General features: G+C 40.9%; 1 protein-coding gene across 1 annotated transcript in view; it reads left to right on the top strand.

Moving 5' to 3' along the window:
* LOC116780085 (E3 ubiquitin-protein ligase UHRF2-like) overlaps positions 1-11,057 on the top strand; it is a 202,820-nt gene extending 191,763 nt beyond the window's left edge. Inside the window, exons 12-16 of the mRNA XM_032674568.1 lie at positions 4,590-4,727; positions 5,550-5,673; positions 6,050-6,210; positions 9,194-9,292; positions 10,911-11,057. Of these exons, the coding sequence (XP_032530459.1) occupies positions 4,590-4,727; positions 5,550-5,673; positions 6,050-6,210; positions 9,194-9,292; positions 10,911-11,057 (669 nt within the window). The remainder of the gene's footprint in view (positions 1-4,589; positions 4,728-5,549; positions 5,674-6,049; positions 6,211-9,193; positions 9,293-10,910) is intronic.
* The last annotated feature ends 7,417 nt before the right edge of the window (positions 11,058-18,474 follow it).

The raw sequence follows: 18,474 nt of genomic DNA, 5'->3' as shown, positions 1-18,474 counted from the left end.
TATGGGGGAATTAACTCCATCCCAGCCAGATCCAATACAAACATCTTCATAAATTATCTGCACGATGGGATTGAAAGCATCCTCACCAAGTTTACTGATGGCAGGAATCTGCGTGGTGAGGTGAAAGCCATCTTACAGAGAGACCTGGACAGGCTGGAACAGTAGACTAGCAAGAATAGTATGAAGTTTAACACAGATGTGCAAAATCTTGCACCTGCGTTAGAATAACAAGAGCCCAGTACAGGTGAGGATCTGTGTGGCTGGGGAGCAGCCTTTCTGAAAGGGACCTGGGGGTCCTAGTGGACAAGCTGAACCTGAGTCAGCAATGTGTTGCTGCAGCAACAAAGGCAAATCAGATCCTGACCTGCATCTGCAGGGGCATTACTAGCAGAGATAGACTTGATCATACCACTCTCCTTGTTAGGCCGTACTCTCTTTACAAGGAACCATATGGAAAAAACAAGGTGCGAAAGGTACAAGTTGCACGGGGAGAGGTTTCATCTTGATATAAAGAATTATTTTTTTTAAAGTGAGAAAAATCATTCACTGAAACAACCCCCCCAGGGACACAGCAGAGTCCCCATTGCTGGAGGTTTTCAAGATGTGGTTGGACAGGGTGTTAGATAATGTCATCTAGGCTCCCTTTCCCACAAAAGGTGGGATCAGATGATCTTTCAACATCCCTTCCAACCTGGGCTGTTCTATGATTCTATGATTATTCTATTCAGAGCAGTGATAGTAGAACACAGTCTATAATAGGATATATGGAGTTGAATATGTAAGTTATTTTTGTGTGTGCTTGCTGAGTCATATTCATCCCTGGAAATCGATTGATTTCTTCACTCCTTCCAGCTCCGTTTCTAACTTTTCATACACTTAATGTCTTAGTATCTGGAATAAAGATGTCCATCTTTTATTTATCAAAATACAAACATTTCCCAACTGAGAAGAGATACTTTAAAATAGTAACATATTATTCAAATTTCCTGTCTTTGCCTTGAGTCAATAAAGTATAACTACCTTCATGTGTTTGGCTTGTGGTAAATTAATGACTATCTAGCAGAACTATCTGTTAGTTCAACTATCTGTTGAGCTTTTGAGTAGAATTTCTTACATTAGATTTGAGAAGTGAACTTTGGGCTGTTTAAGGAGTTGATGAATGAGCTCCCCTGGGTACCTTGTACCTGTCCTTAAAGACAGAGGAGCTGACTAGAGCTGGCAACTCTTTAAGGTCACATTTCTTAGAGCGCAAGAACTCTCTATTCCAGTCTGTAGGAAATCGAGCACAGCAGGCTGGAAACTGGCGTGCCTGAGTAAGGATCTGCTCCTCAAACTAAGGAGTAAGAAAGAAATACACAGTCAGTGAAAGCAGGGACAGGTGACCTGGGGAGTACAGGGATATGGTTCAAATGTGTAGGGATAGGATCAGGAAGGCTAAGCCACAGATGGAACGGGACTTGGCAAGGGATGTGAAGAATAACAAAAAGGGATTCTATAAGTACATAGTTCAGAAAAGAAATGCCAAGGAGAGTGTACCCCACCCCAATAAGCAAGAAGGGTGAACTGGTGGTGACTGATATGGATAAGACTCAGGTACTCAATGAGTTCTTTGCCTGTCTTCACTGGCAGTCAGGCTTCCCACATCTCTCAAGTCCCTGATCCTCTGGGTGGGTGGGGGAGGAGTGAAGTCCCTTCCACTATAAGCAAAGAGAAGGTTCAGGACCACTTGGAGAAGTTGCATAGCCACAAGTTTATGGGGCGTGATGACATGCATCCCAGGGTCCTGAGGGAACTGGTTGATGTTGTCAAGCCACTCTACATCATATTTGAAAAGTCATGGTGGTCAGGTGAAGTCCCTGGTGACTGAAAAAAGGGAAACATTGCATCTGTTTTAAAAAGGGTAGAAAGGAAGACCTGGGGAACCACAGATAGGTGAACCTCACCATTGGACCTGGGAAGATCATGGAGCAGATCCTCCTAGAAGATATGCTAAGGCACATGAAAGACAAGGAAGTGATCTGAGGCAACCAGTATGGCTTCACTAAGGGTTTGACCAATCTGGTGGCCTTCTATGATGGAGTGATGGCAACGGGTCACAAGGGAAGACCAACATATGTCATTTATCTGGACTTCTGTAAGACCTTCAATAAGGTCCCACATGACATCCTGTGGTGGAGGGAAACAGTTTTCCCCCTGAAGTTATCAAATGGTAAAACCCCAGGGAGTAGTAACCCTTGAAGTTTGAACCAATGAGCGCATTTGCAAAATATAAACATATCACAAGCAGAACAGAAGAGAAGGTAGTTCTGGTTGTAGAAGAAGTAACCATGTTGTGAAGACACGAGGAGAAGCAGCAACAGCCCCACCGGGGGCTGGGCCTCCCCCAACCCCCGGCTGGGGGCTACAGGGACTTGGAACAGTGTAAGACTGGGCTAAGTACCTGTAGTTAGGAAACTGGGGCATTCTTCTCCACTGTCAGCAGCAGCAGCAGCAGCAGTGGCAGAACTGTACTGACCAGAGAAACAGTGGCAGAGAGCCAGAAGAGATAAGTCCGAGCAGCAACAACAGACACGCAGCAACACAGAGAGAACTCCTGGAAGGAGAGAGAGAAAGAGAAAGAGAGCCAACAGCAGAGAGAAAGAACAAGACTAAACTCTACAGACAGAGTTTTTGGGGTAAGAACTGAACCAAAAGACCCCAAACTCCTTCGAGACCCCTCCTAGAAGGGAGGTGTGAAGTGCGGTAGCACTGCAGAGAGGAGTTGAAAAGCTCAGGCGTCCTGGAAAGCTGGACCAGGACAGCCAAAGGAATGCAGAGGGGGTGACCTTGCCCCTCCCCCCCTCGCCACTGCTGCCAAGCTAAGCTAGCAACCTGAGATCAGAGCACAGAAGCTCTGATAGAACTCTTGAGGCAAAGGCCTTCAACTGAAAGCTGCCCGAGATGTTCTGACTCAGGGGTGAATCCCCCGAGGAAGGGACCTTCATGGGGGTCTTACACCCCATGATATGACCATGGTGAAGTGAGTTTTGTCCCTGCTACGCAGCCCACGGAAGAGAAGACCCTCGCTTGGAGATGACGGGACGAGGGGCTTGGATACCCCCTCGTGTACTGGCAGAGATCCAGCTACAGCTGCTGCATGAGAAGAGGATAGATGCCTGCTGCCTTAGAGACAATGCTGTTCTGAGAGTGGAAAGGGATCTTTTCCTTCTTCCCTCCTGGACTTTTATTTGGAAGGGAGAAGAGATTTGATCCATTGTAAATACTTTTATGTCCTGGTAGAGGTAGTTAAGATTGTATATAATGTATTGTAGTATTTATTTTGTACAGTCATTGTAATATATAATCCCTTCCCCCCATTTTGAGTCTCGTGTGGTGTCTGGAAACCCATCTCACACTGGGTTGAGATGTGGGAGGGGGCTAGAACTAGGGAATTGGATTTTTGGGGCTCTCAAACCATGACACATCCTTATATCCAAATTGGAGAGACATGGATTTGCTGTATGGACTATTCAGTGGATTAGGAATTGGCTGGATGGATGCAGCCAGAGAGTTATGGGTAATGACTCTATGTCCAGGTGGAGGCCAATGATGAGTGGTGTTCTTCAGGGCTCTGTCTTGGGACCAGTACTCTTTAATATCTTCATTAATGACATAGACAGTAGAATCAAATGCACCCTCAGCATGACATGAAGATGAGTGGTGCAGCTGACACAACAGAAGGAAGGGATGCCATCCAATGGGACCTGGACAAACTTGAGAAGTGAGCCCACGAGAACCTCATGAAGTTCAACAAGTCCAAGTACAAAGTACTGCACCTGGGTTAAGGCAATCCTAGATGTGAGTACAGACTGTGAGAAGTCATGGAAAGCAGCCCTGACAAGAACGACATGGGAGTTCTCGTGGATGAAAAGCTGGACATGAGCCAGCAGTGTGTGCTCACAGCCCAGAAGGCCAACTGCATCCTGACCTCCATCAAGAGAGGCATGACCAGCAGGTCAAGGGAGGTGATTCTCCCTCTCTACTCTGCCCTTGTGAGACCCCACCTGGAGTACTGTGTCGAGGTCTGGGGTCCTCAAGCACAAGAAAGACATGGACCTGGTAGAGTGGGTCCAGAGGAGGGCCATGTAGATGATCAAAGGCCTGGAACACCTCTCCTGCAAAGACAGGCTGAAAGAACTGGGGTTGTTCAACCTGGAGAAGAGGATGCTTCGGGGTGACCTCATTGCAACCTTTCAGTACCTGGGAGAGAGACTTTTAATATGGGCAGATAGTGACAGAACGAGGGGAAATGGTTTTAAACTGAAAGAGGGCAGATTTAAATTAGATATTAGGGAAAAATTCTTTACTCAGAGGGTGGTGAAGTACTGGAACAGGTTACCCAGAGAAGTTGTGGATGCCCCATCCCTGGAAATGTTCAAGGCCAGGTTGGATGGGGCCCTGAGCAACCTGATCTAGTGGGTGGCATGCCTGCCCATGGCGGGGAGGTTGGAACTAGATGATTTTTAAGGTTCCTTCCTACCCAAATCATTCTATGATTCTATGATCTACTGGGATAGCAAAAATATAAGCCTGTTGTTATTTATCCTTAGGTGGTAAAATATTGGCCAGAAATTGGAAAATGTGGGTTCTTAGTTTGGCGCTATCTTCTGAGGAGAGATGATATTGAACCCGCACCCTGGACTTCAGAAGGGATGGAACGGTCAAAGAAACTGGGTCTGAATATACAGGTCAGAATCAGTGTTCACAAAGTTTCTCTGATATTCTATTCAAGTAAATGGAGTCTCAAATTTTAAAACTAGGACTGTGAATAAAATTTAAGACCCATTATTAATGTACTACAATGAGGTAGGATCTAATATAAAATATTTTGATATTTTAGAAATATTTGTAATTTGAAAACTATGATAATTGCAAAGCAGAAAGAATTGTGGATTAAACTTTTTGCTTTAACTGAAATTACTCTGTATATATGGTTTAGAAAATAACTTTGAATACAGTTTTGGGATCCTTACATTGAATAAGATTTATAAAAGTAACTCTTATAATAGTTGAGTCTCTTCTTAGAATTTAAATATATATATACTTTTATGTATTTTTCTCTAATTGCAACCTATTATTGAGGAACTATTACAGATAACATATTTCAGGCAGGAACTCTGGCACTGTGAAATTTGTGGCAGATGAGAAGAATGAAAGTAGTATTTTTTTTTTCTCAGTAAGTCAATAATTTCCTTTGGATGAGTTGTTTTGCTACATGACATCAACTTTAGCTTTCTGATTTGTGTAATTAGAGCTGTAGACATGGATATAAGGTGCCTTTTAGTAAAATCTGTAGATCTAGATCAGATCCTTTGACTTAACTACAGTTTTCTAAAACTATGTTAATTTAAGAGCTTTCCTGTTTATAGGGTTTTAAAAATATTTTTATATTATTTTAATATGTAGTCATAGGGATTCACATTCTTTTAGAAAATAAACTTGTCAATATTTGGGAATTCCCAGATGCCATTTGATTTTGTTTTAAATCTGGTTTTCATGGTTTTTTTTAGTATCCAGAAGGCTATTTGGAAGCTATGGCTAGTAAAGAGAAAAAGAATAAGGTTAAGAAGCAAAGTGGGAAGCAAGAGCCAACCAGCCAGAGTAATGGAAACCAGAAAAGGACAATTGATGATGGTATTTCATTTTCCTTCTTAGAGTTAGAGCTCTGTCAAGTTAAACCAATAGTATGAAAATTACAAGGAAGTTGGAAGTCATTTGGAATCCAAATGTAGTGTGTTAAGTGCTCAGTAATAAAATGGGAAGTTGGGGATCTTATGGTGCTTTTCCATACTTGTAAGGTTTCTTTTTCTTAAACTTCACAGAAAAATGAACAATTTTCTATGTAGTTATGATCTATAGTTCAAAATAAATCTGGGCAATTTGAATTGTAGCTTTATTGCATCATTACATAGATGTGATTAATGTTTTAACTTTCTAGAAATAATTTTGTCTTCCCTTTTTAATAGTTCAAACCACCACTGTTACTGTATCTTGTCATAATTTTAAACAGGTATAGAGGAGACTAAAAATACATCTAAAGCCATGAGAATGGGAGATGGAGGGAAAGGAGAAGCTTTCCAACTGACCCAGCAACAGCAGTGGTTGATTAAAGAGGACTCTATGAACCAGAAATTGTGGGATGAAGTACTTGCTTCTCTTAAGGAAGGACCAGTATGCTTGCAACTTGCTTAAATTACTCATTTTTAACCTTTCTTTATATAGAGTTGGGAGAAATAAGGCTTTGTTAAAACCTAGTTTGCTTGCTTAAAATTGCTGAACACATACTATCTGTTTAGAAACAGTTGATGGGGCATGTAATTTCATTCACTTCAAGATATAGAAGAAATACTGTCATATTGAGACTTAGATACCAAATGAAAATATTTTAACTCAAGTTTAGCAGATTATTTCACCCATGATAGAGAGAACCTTAAGTAAAAAAGAGGAAATATTTCCCTCCTCAGCTATCAAGAAAATAGCAAGGGTAGTTCAAGTTTGGAGACACCTGTGAATTTTTTTTTAATTAGTCGCTAATGGAATATCCTACAAAATATTATGTCCTTGAGCATTAATTATTTTTATTTATGTTCCAATTCATAGTTATTTTAGCTGTTTTGCAGAAGCAAAAGAAATCAAGATATCAGAATGGTAAAGGTCACTATCAAGTCAGTGAAAGACCAAAATATTATATGGAGAATGGATGCCTAAAAATGAATGTACAAAATCACTTTTTTTCCATATTGCCAGGGGCTGTTTTACTTTACTTCTTTGACAGAAAAAAACATCTGGTAACTCCTTTTTCTTCCACTTACAATACTACTATTGCTATAATACTACTGTGCTTGTATAGGAGCTGATACTATAAAGTTATAAACTGTTTATCAGTGAGTTGTCTGATGTTTATAAATAATTAGACTTTAGACTTAGTTATATGACAGAATACAGTAGATATGTGTTTCTAAAGCAACAGAAAACACTATCTTAAGAGAAATCCAGTAACAAGAAAGTTATTTTCCTATAGATTCCTGCCCATAATTTTGATTGCCTTTTGTGATAGCCATATAAAAATTCCAGTGGAAATCACACAGCTACCATTGCAGATAGCTACAATGAAAATATAAATCTTAATGCTTGAAACAACAGTTCTACTTTAATTATAAGTTTTGAGTTGAGATGAATCTGATGCTATTAAAATTATTGAAAATAACTATATTTTGAGTAACTTTAGATCTGTTTTTTACACTTCTATACTTGAGTGAGTATGCTTGAGACTATGTAAGTATGCTTGTATGTGTAAAATCTATGGCACAAAATTTATCCCACATTCTTCAGAGTTATTTTGAGAAGACTGAAAAACAGGAAGGTTCTTTTACCTATTGCAGATTATTTCAGTGAGGACTCAAGAAACCAATTAAATACCTCCAGCAGGTGCAAAGGTGAATTTCTTAGTGAAAGAGGTATACAGTACTTTGCTTTCCCTTTGCAGAGCAGCAGCAACCACTTAACCATCACCAATGTGCAAAATTATAGCGATGATCACTAAATACAGATATCAGCTTCCAAATTCTCTGACTTGTGCCAAGAATCAGGTTTGATGGGATCTCTGTTTTGTTCTTAATCATAATAATGTACAACCAAATGACTTTCAAAATTTTAGTTCTCTGTCTTCTGGAAAACTGATATCTGGGTAACCCCTGGTATCAATACAGGTTGGGGGATGAACAGGTCGAGAGCAGCCCTGCCAAGAAGGACTTGGGGGTGCTGGTGGATGAGGCTGGACATGAGCCGGTGATATGCGCTTGCAGCCCAAAAAACCAATTGTATCCTGGGCTGCATCAAAAACAGTGTGGCCAGCAGGATGAGGGAAGGGATTCTGCCCCTCTGCTCTCATGAGACCCCACCTGGAGTACAGCATCCAGCTCTGGGTGCCCCAACACAGGAAAGACATTGACCTGTTGGAGTGAGTCCAGAGGAGGACCACCAAGATGATTAGAGGGATGGAGCACCTCTCCTACATGGAAAGACTCAGAGAACTGGGTTTATTCAGCTTGGAAAAGAGAAGGCTTTCTGGTGACCTAACTGGGGCCTTCCAGTACCTTAAGGGAGACTACAAGAAAGATGGAGAGGGACTTTTTACAAGGGCATGTACAGGACGAGGGGGAATGGCTTCAAACTGAAAGACAGTAGGTTTAAATTAGATGTTAGGAAGAACTTCTTTACTGAGAGGGTGGTGAGGCACTGGCACAGGTTGCCCAGAGAAACTGTGGATGTCCTATCCCTGGAAGTGTTCAAGGCCAGGTTGGATGGGACTCTGAGCAACCTGGTCTAGTGGAAGGTGTCCCTGTCCATGGCAGGGGCTTTGAACTAGATGATCTTAAAGGTCCCTTCCAACCCAGGCCATTCTATGAAAAGCAGGGAAATTAATTGTTCATGGACTTGTTTTCTAAATACTTTGTTAACCACACTACTTCTCATGGATGTGAAGGATATGAACTTTCAAAAATTTTTTTAATGTAATCAACATAATTTATTAAATGTATGCTTTTCACTGAACACAGTAGAGGTTCACTTCTGACGAAATAAGAATGAACAAGAAGCCGTGAACAACAACAATATAGGGAATAAGCAGAAACAGGTAGAGGTAATAGCAGAGGGTGTGGGAATGCCCTTATGTAAATATCCATGAATACAGGAGCAATTGTGGTAGGCTTTGGAAGGAAATTTGTAACTTGGACTGAGACATGATGGTCACACTTGAAAAGTTTCAGTGTAAGCAATCTTTGCAATGTCAAGCTGTCTATCACACTGAATATTTAATTTTATTTAGGAGATTTAACAACTCCTAGCAGTTGTGTAGCTCTATTAGATGATGCTAACTGTGATTTTGGGAGGAGTAATAAGGATGTTAAACAAGTATCTCATAAATGTATCTCTGCATTTACTAAATGCTACAAAGGCCAAATTTTTTACTCAGTTTAGGTCTGTGAATTTGATTGTGAATTTAAAATTTAAATATAGGTAATATTTGCAATTGTTAGGTAAATTAGGGTTTTTTTTAAACTAATAATTTTTACTAAAAATTCCCTTTTTTGTTTACATATTTGTGAATGTGCCTCTAATAGTTCTACTTTTCTCTTCTTTCATCCTATACTAGAATTTCCTGAAGAAATTGGAACAATCTTTTATGTGTGTCTGCTGTCAGGAGCTGGTTTACCAGCCAGTGACAACAGAGTGTCTCCACAACGTCTGTAAAGTAAGAATAATCCCTGTATTGCTCTGGACTGTGTTCTTGGCCCTGAGACATAGATCACCAAAACCAACATATATTTTAGGAAGACAATAATTATTGTCTAGCAGTCTGAGCAAGAAATGTAACATGTTTGCTTCCAGTTGTGTGACTGCCATATAATCAATCTTAATTTTATGTAAAAAAAAATGGAAATGTATTTAGTATAATTTCTTATAGACATGATGTATCAAGTTTATTACTTCATTGTAATTAGTGGAGCTATGCTAGTGATTGGTTTGTTCCAGGAGCATTGTTGGCACAAAAAGATTAAGTTAATTTTATGTAGCTAAGAAATTAGAATAGAGCAAGACTGCTCCTTCAAAGAGCTGCTTGTTACATAGAGGTAAAGTATTATGATGGGGTTAATAGACTGGTGGAAAAAACATCGAGAATGTTTAATGGAAACAACTTTAAAGCATAGAATCTGAAGATATCAATGACTAATTATAAACTAATGTCCAATTACTGTTTTAAGGTATAGACTGACAGTGTTGTTGCTTGTTAAAAGATTGACCCTCATAAAATTTTCATATTTAACTTATATGCTTGGACTGTCTGCAGTCTGGGAAAACAAACAAAAAAAGAAGGCAACATTAAATATTTTAGATACTGTAGTCTGAGACCTATTTTATTCTACTCCTGAGGCTTAAACACTGAGTCTTGTCATAGAAGTGAAGTAACTATGGATTGTTAGATAAAATGCTATACACCTGTATTTTCAGTTATATCTTGAAATGAAACTCTGGAATACTTACAGCATTCTAACAGAAATGCTAGAAAGAAGCTACAGACTGATTCATAGGAACACATTAGGGAAAGTGAAGTATTTCAGTAGTAACACTTTTCATTCCTGACAGACTCAAGGTTTTGCCTCCTAATCAAAAGATCTCTTTGGTTAAGTCCTTTGTGATGAGTTGACTGCAGTCAGCAAATAAGCACCCACCAGTTGCTCACTCAGTCCTCTCCACAGTGAGAAAAACTCATGGATCAAGATAAAGACAGTTTAATAAGTGAAGAGGGAAAAAAAAAGAAAATGAAAAAAATGTGATGCAAAGGCATTCACTTATCACCTCTCACAAGGAGACCAATGCCCAGCCAGTCTCCAAGAATTGACTATTTTGGAAAGATCACCTTCCAGCATGACAGTATATAGCATGGAATATCCCTTTGGTCAGTTGAGGTCAGTTGTCCCAGCTGTGTCCCCTCCCAAACTCTTGCTCATCCCCAGCCTACTTGCTGGGGAGGCAGAATGAGAAATAGAGAAAGCCTTGATGCTGTGCAAGCACTGTTCAGCAATAGCTAAAACATTGGTGTATTATCAACACTGGTTTAGTCACAGATCTAAAACACAGCACCATACAGGCTGCTATGAAGAAAATTAACTCCATCCCAACCAGACCCAGTACACTATTTCAGTTGTAAAGGCAGAAATATGGCAAGATAACTCTGTAAGAACTTGCTGTTTCTGGAAATGTGGGAAACTGCATCTTTGATTCCTAGTAATTACTTATTTTTTGCTGGCTACATTTTTGATGTAAAGCAAAAGCTGTAACACTTACTTCTTTGTCTTTATATGCCCCAGAGCTGTTTACAGCGCTCTTTCCGAGCTGAAGTTTTTACCTGTCCTGCCTGCCGCTATGACCTTGGAAAGAGCTACGCCATGGTTCCTAACAAGATATTGCAGACACTACTTGACCAATTCTTCCCTGGTTACAGTAAAGGACGATGATGTGTTCAAATACTTTCATACTTCTTCCATTGATTTTATAGACAGTAAAGGAGAATAAAAGTCAACAGTGAACCAGCCAGATGGATTGAAATTAATCTATTGTCACATTTTGAATCAGCTAATCCTCTTCCTCCCGATCACCATCTTTCTTCATGTAGTGAGAACTCTAAATCTCTGCTGTATTTAACATCACAGATAGTTTTGGTGAACTGAAAAATAATTTTTAAAGGGAGGAAAAAAACCCACCAAACTAGAAGCTTTAAGTCTAAGTTATGAGTCCTAGCTGGTGCTTAAATTATGATTTGGTTTTTGGAACTACCTCAGGTAGAGGAAAACAAATTACAGGGAGGAAAAATACTTCATAAAGTTTTAGCTACCCACTGCTTTCTTAATTTTACTTAATTTTACTTGTGTCTACTCTATGTGAGTTGATTCAACACAAAAAACCAAAAAAACCAAATACCCCAGATAAAACAAAAGACAAACGTCACATCAGTTGCATTAAAGAACTGTGGTGTGCATAGTCCTGTTCTCATCTTTCTTCCATTACAGTGTACTTTTTTTCAAGAACAGGTTGACTTTTAGTCTATTTTTGTGAACTTCACTGTGCTTTTTCTTGTGTCTTATGCAGACTGACTACTAAGGACTAATCAACAATATGAATGCATTGTTGCTACAGAAGTGTAAAGTGATCTGTGTTGTTTTACACTTAGTGGATATTAAAAGCAGTGGTTGTGTACAAAAAAATCAAATTAAAAAAGCCATTTTTGTATTATTTTAAAATGTATGCTTTCAGTAGGTCTTGTATCAGTGGCAATAAATCTATACAGCATTGAAGACAGTGCTAGCTTGAAAGGGTTTAAATTGCTTTACATGGTGACCTGAAATTTTATATACAATATATTCCCCCAAAAGATACATTAGTAAATATTTTATGATTCAGAAATGTTGCTAATTTTGTGGGGTTTGTATTATTCAAACTTGTCAAATTATTACATTTAAAATTAAGATACTTTTTTTTCAGACTACGGAATACTTCCTTTAGATAGGTTTCCTATTCTTTAAACTCAAGTCTTCATATACCTTAACTCATTCATCAAGAAAACAGAAGAATGTTTGCTCAAATGAACTTCTAAGCCACTATTGCTCTCCCTGCACCATGCCTTAAGAAAAAAATCTGATGTCATTCAGGGTCTTATATATTTCTCCTATAGCAGTGCTTGTGCTACAGGTGCAACTATTCAGGCCTCTGCTTGAGTCAAGCACGAGTAGCTCTATATATCAGAGCAGGAGTCCTGGGACCTGCTGCAGGAGTCTTTCCTTCCTCCTAGCATTATATGTTGTGGGATCCTAGCACTGTGATCAGTAAAAGGGTTGTCTAAGTAGTCATGGGGTGGTACCAACAGTGTAGTCTATAAAGAGGATATGCCATGATGTTGGAGGGAAATAACAACTAGATACTATTTTTTGTGGTCAATTCTCATTTCAGACCTTTGAAATACTGTTTATTGTTTACTGTTAAATATTCTTTGAGACTGCATTATACCAGTAAGGTATTATCTTTGATTTGTTAATAGTTTTATATTAAGTGATAATCCCCTTTTGAGTGCTTGTCTACATGTACATTCATATTGGAGAAGTATGCACACATTTATGATGAAATTCTGTGATTTAAAACCTTGCCTTCACCACTATAATGAATTAGACAAATGTAATTGCTCTTTTTTTTCCTCTTAGTTTTAGATAAGGAATTTCAGTTACACTGTACTAATTCATAATGATTTAATGTTGGTAGCATCTTGGATCACATAACATTGAAGACATGCATTGTTGAACAACTCAGAAGTTAAAAATTCAGCTTTTGATCTTTTTCTGTACTTACTAGGAAATGAGGTTTCAGGCAATATGCAACTAATTACTGTATTCATATTAAACATATAGTTTAAGAACTGTAGACAGTTTCCTAAGTCCATAGATTGCCCAAATTGTAACCCAGTGCTTTTTATGGTTTTGATTGGGTAGGACCAGCTTGATTGGTAGAGCCTCTAGTGTTAAGTAACCAGGTGACCTTCACTGAATGTAAAACCAATGTTTGCAGATCCTACCACCCATTGTTTTCAATGTGGTTTTTAACAACCCATCAAACCATTCAATTTTCCCAGAGGTTGGTGCATGATAGGGAATATAATATACTCACTCAATACTGTGGTCTCTGGCCCAGGTGTCTATGAGGCTATTTTTGAAATGAGTCCCATTGTCCGACTCAGTTCTTTCTGGGGTGCCATGTCACCACAGGACTTGCTTTTCAAGGCCCAAGATGCTGTTCCAGGAAGTGGCATGAGGCACAGGGTACGTCTCCAGCCATACAGTGGTTGTTTCCACCATTGTAAGCACATCACACTTGCCTTGGCGGGTCTGCAGGAGTGTGATGTAATCAATCTGCCAGGCCTCCCCATATTTATATTTCAACCATCGTTTCCCACACCACAGGAGTTTTACCCACTTGACTTGCTTGATTTCAGTGCATGTTTCACAGTTATGGGTAACCTGTGTCCATGGTTAAGTCCACCCCTCCATCATGAGCCTATCTGTATGTTGCATCTCTTCCCTGATGACCTGAGGTGTGTCATGGGCCCACCAAGCCAGAAATAATTCCCACTTATGTTGTCAGTCCAGATCCACCTGAGACACTTTAATCTTGGCAGCTAGATCCACCTGTCCGTTGTTGCAATGTTCTTCAGTAGCCCGACTCTTGGATATGTGTGCATCTACGTGGCATACTTTCACACTCAACTTCTCTACCTGGGCAGCGATGTCTTGCCACAATTCAGTAGCCCAAATGGGTTTCCCTCTGCTCTGCCAATTGGTCTTTTTCCATTGGTCTAGCCACCCCCACAGAGCATTTGCCACCATCAACGGGTCAGCATAGAGGTAGAGTGCTGGACATTTGTCTTGTTCAGCGATATCTAAAGCCAGAAGGACGGCTTTCAACTCTGCAACCTGACTTGATCTACCTTGTCCCTTAATAGCTTCTGTGACTCACTGCATAGTACTCCATACAGCAGCGTCTATTTTTGATGTATCCCTACAATACAACAGGAACTGTCAGTAAAGAGAGCATATCACTTTTCATTTCCTGGTAACTGATTATATGGTGGGACCTCTTTAGCATATCCCCTTTTCTTCCTCGTCTTATGATGCTAATTTGAAATTTTCAGCTTCGAGTCAGTTCATGATGACTTCCAAGATCCCTCGGAGATTGGGATTTCCTATTCGAGCTCACTGTGTGATCAGTGAGCCACTTACTCCACATAGCATCAGTGGCATGATGTGGGAAGGGACTTGGAGTGGTTTCAGTGGGAACACTAAATTGGGCAATACCATTCCTAAACCATGACAGCCTTATTTGGCACCCAATCTGGGTCACAAAGGGTTGAGATAACAACAGATGTGCCCAGAGTGGGTTGGAAAGAAATTTAATCTAAGAATTTGTTGTATTAGGTACAGAGCCACTGGTCACAATGTTGCTTGGTCTGTTCATGTGGGTGTGGTACCTAACCCTGTATATATTTCCGTATGTGTTCCTTGCAGTGCTCTTTTTCAGAGCAGGGAGAGGGATCAGGATTGCTTTGTTGCTGTGCTGTGTGATATCAGTTTATGACATGATACCATCAAGGGCAATGTGGGTCATTTGGGATGTGTATTCAGTGTTGTTCTCCTGCCCTTACCTCGGGCACTACCGTAGGGAGTTCATTAATAATTGTACCCAACCTGTGGGAGGAACAGGGGAGGATGATTTTCCCCAGCTTTTCACCCCCTTTTCCTCCTTCAGGTCTGCTAAAACAGCTTTTGAGAATTTTGAATTCCCTTTGGATGTTAAGGAAAGCATGTTCTTGTTGCTAGGTCTGCCAGGTCTCCTCAGTGCGATCCACACCATGTTTAGAGTTACCAAAGAGATTTCTAAGAAGGTCTTCTAGAGATCTTCCCTGAGGGTGGATAGCCATGAGTTGCATGGAACATGGGAGAAAATGGGCCAGCTTTTGAAGGACTATTCCGCTCCAATGGTTTGGAAGTCCACCCCTGAACAACTACAGGACCCTGATAAAGTGACATATTTGAAAAAAAAATGCTATGACAGTTCCAGAGGTGTGAAGTTATGCAACGTGCTGGGCCCTGGCTACTATTTATGTGACACTGTTCATTACTAGACAGCACCCTCATGGGAAGGAGGAGGAGGAAAGCAGACCAACAGGCACAGTGGCCACTCAAACTGCAGTTGAACCAGAGGAACAACCCATGCTGGTAGCAGTTGCCCCTATACAGAAGAAGAAATCCAAGGCAAAATCACTCAGTGAGGGATGAAGAGAAAGGAGGGCACTCAGAACAGGAGGAAAGAGGCAGAGCCAATCACCCAATCCCTATCCCTGCCTGAACTGCGAGATATGCAAAAAGATTTCATCTACCAGTCGGGAGAGCCCCTGGTGATCTGACTGCTTCAATGCTGGGATATTGCGGCCCACAATATGAAACTAGATGGAAGTGAAGCCAAGAAACTGGGATCCCTGTCCCAGAATGTGGGCATTGAGAAGGGGATTGGGAAGAGGACAGAAACTCTCAGCCTCTGGAGGTAACTCCTGTCAAGCGTGAGGGAAAGGTATTCTCTGAAGGATGATCTATTAGTGCACCAAAACAAGTGGAACACCATGGAACAAGGTATCCAGTACCTGAAAGAATTAGCTGTGCTGGTGGTACTCTGTAAGGATTGAAATAGCAAACAATCCCCTATAAAGCCAGATGAAGTCCAGTGTACAAAAATCATGTGGCGGAAGTTCCCATGGAGCGCACCATCACCATATGCCAACTCATTGGCATTGATGTCAATGAAAGAAGGAGAACAAAGAGTGGATAATTTGGTTACCAAACTTTGGCTACATGAAGAAAGTATCTCTTCCCCACTGTGCCTGTGTCTCACCCATGGAAAGACTGTCCAAGGACCTCCAGCAATTTAAAGAGGACTGGCAGCAATCTGAAGAAAAGGCCCCACCACTACAGACCAGACTCTGTTACTTGGGAGCAAGCACCCCCCTGCATGAGAAAGAAGGCACACACCATGAGGTAACCTGTGGTTTTTCCTGTGTGACCATGGAGAGGACATGAGGAAGTGGGATGGAAAACCCACCTCTGCCCTAGAAGCATGGGTACATGAGTTGAGAGAAAGAACAACCACTGAAGGAAATTCTTCAAGGAAAAAGGCCACTCCAGTTTCCAGTGAGCAAGTCCTCAGACAGAATAGAAAGGCTGATGTTACTTCCTATCCTCTTGAAGGGACCTCCAGGGGATATTTACAAGAAGTGATCAATGAATACTATGACCAGGACTAGAGGGACCCTGACTCCAGACAGGTGGAGGAAACGGATAATCCGATCTATTGGACTGTGTGAATCCAATGGCCTGGCACAGAGCATAAGGCTTTAGTTGACACAGGTGCACAATGTACCCTGATGCCATCAAGATATGGGGGGGTAGAATCCATCTCTATTTCTAGTGTGACAGGGGGATCCCAACAGCTGACTGTACTGGAAACTGAAGTGAATCTGACTGGGAACGAATGGCAAAAACACCCCCTTGTGACTGGCCCAGAGGTCTCGTGTATCCTTGGCATAGATGACCTCAGGAGAGGGTATTTCAAGGACCCTTTTGGGACACCTGCTGTGGAGACAGGAAATTAGACAGCTGAATACCTTGCCTGGCCTCTGAGAGGACCCTTCTGCTGTGGGACTGCTGAGGGTCAAAGATCAACAGGTACTGATTGCTACCACAACAGTGCATCATTAACAATACTGTACCAACCAGGACTCCGTGACCCCTATCCATGAGATGATTCTTGAACTGGAGTGTCGCTATTGGGATGGACATGACACTAAAAAGTTTTACTAGAAAGACTTTTATTGAAGAGAATAGGAATAAAAATGACTGCACTTTTACAGTTCCTTTTATACATTTCTTAGGCATGCGTGCTCTCTACTCATAGGTTAATTTCAAACATAGTAACATAGTCTTACAACTGATAGGTTGACTCTTTCAATCTTACTTTCTCACACTTTCTCAACACATCTGTTCCTTTTTCTTGTCTGTTTATGTCGTACTTAGTTCCTTTATCCAAAACAGGTTCTTGTTTCTCACAGACAGCCTTCCTGTTGGTACTTTTCCATTCTTCCAGGGTACACTGATATGTTGTCAGGGTTAATGCCTTCATTCTCAATCACGTCCTCATTCCATGTCAGGTCCCCAGTCCATCTGAGGTCCCCCACAATTCCCCCTCTTTGTGCAACAAAGATTGCCTGTGCCGTCTTCTGCAGGGTCCTTTGCACAAGCGACACAATACATGGTAACATCAGAAGGACAACTACAATTATAACAATGATGAAAAGTCCTATCTTTAGGCAAGAAAGAAGCCATATCGGTAACCCCAATCCGTTAAACAAGCCATCTAATCCAAAAAACCGTGTCCTGTATAACCTTTTGAGTTTCCTCCTGTAACTTCGCAATCTGTTTATAAATCAATTCAGAATGGTCAGATAAATTCCTACAACACATTCCTTCAGACTCCCGACAGCCATGTCCATGAGCTGAAAGCAGAAAATCAATGGCAGTTCTATTTTGTAAAGTAGCATGACGGACACTATCAGCATCCATGGTTAATTGATATAAAATTTGAGATGTTCGATTGGCTTGTTTTGTAAGCCAGCAGGTTAACCTATTCAAAGTTCCTAATGCTTTTGCGGCAGCTGCTTGAGGCACAAAAAAAGAGGCAACTACTATTTCCCCACAACTCCACAGGTTAACAGAATCCTCACACCTAGAATCAACAGTCAAGGCACGTTTCGCACAAGAGTGGCTAAATAGGTGGGTGTGGTTAAGAAGCACCTTATGAGAAGGTGTTAACAGTCCTAGATGACCTATGGTACAAGGTCCTCCTTTTATTTTTCTGGGAATTCCCGACCAGGCCCTGTCTCCACATATGAGAAACAGGTCAGAGGGCAATCGTCTTGCAACGTCAACCCCTGGGGCAGGATCAGTTGTATCGCACCCCAGGTGTTGGTACCAAGTAGAATAATTCTGATAAAGGGGTATGCTAGGGGATACATCTTGTTGTATCATCCTTGTATATATCATGGCCAGACCTATGGTTAAAGAAAACACAGTTCTCGACTGTTAAGCTCCCTAAGATGTCTAATTCTTGAGGCAGCAAAGCACGTGGGAGAGAATGATCCCACAAATACCAATTGTCTGTACAGTACTGCATAATTCTGCAGAAAGTCTTCTTTAGGGGTCTAAGACCAGCCGTTACAAGGCTGACCTCGCTGCTGTTTAAGGGAATCCCCACTAAACAGGTATGAAAAGGCTGTTCAGGTTG

Source organism: Chiroxiphia lanceolata, chromosome W (assembly GCF_009829145.1).
Source record: "Chiroxiphia lanceolata isolate bChiLan1 chromosome W, bChiLan1.pri, whole genome shotgun sequence".
NCBI classification, from domain to species: Eukaryota; Metazoa; Chordata; class Aves; order Passeriformes; family Pipridae; genus Chiroxiphia; species Chiroxiphia lanceolata.
Note: the sequence above shows the minus strand (reverse complement) of the source record. Positions and strands in the feature narration are given on the sequence as shown.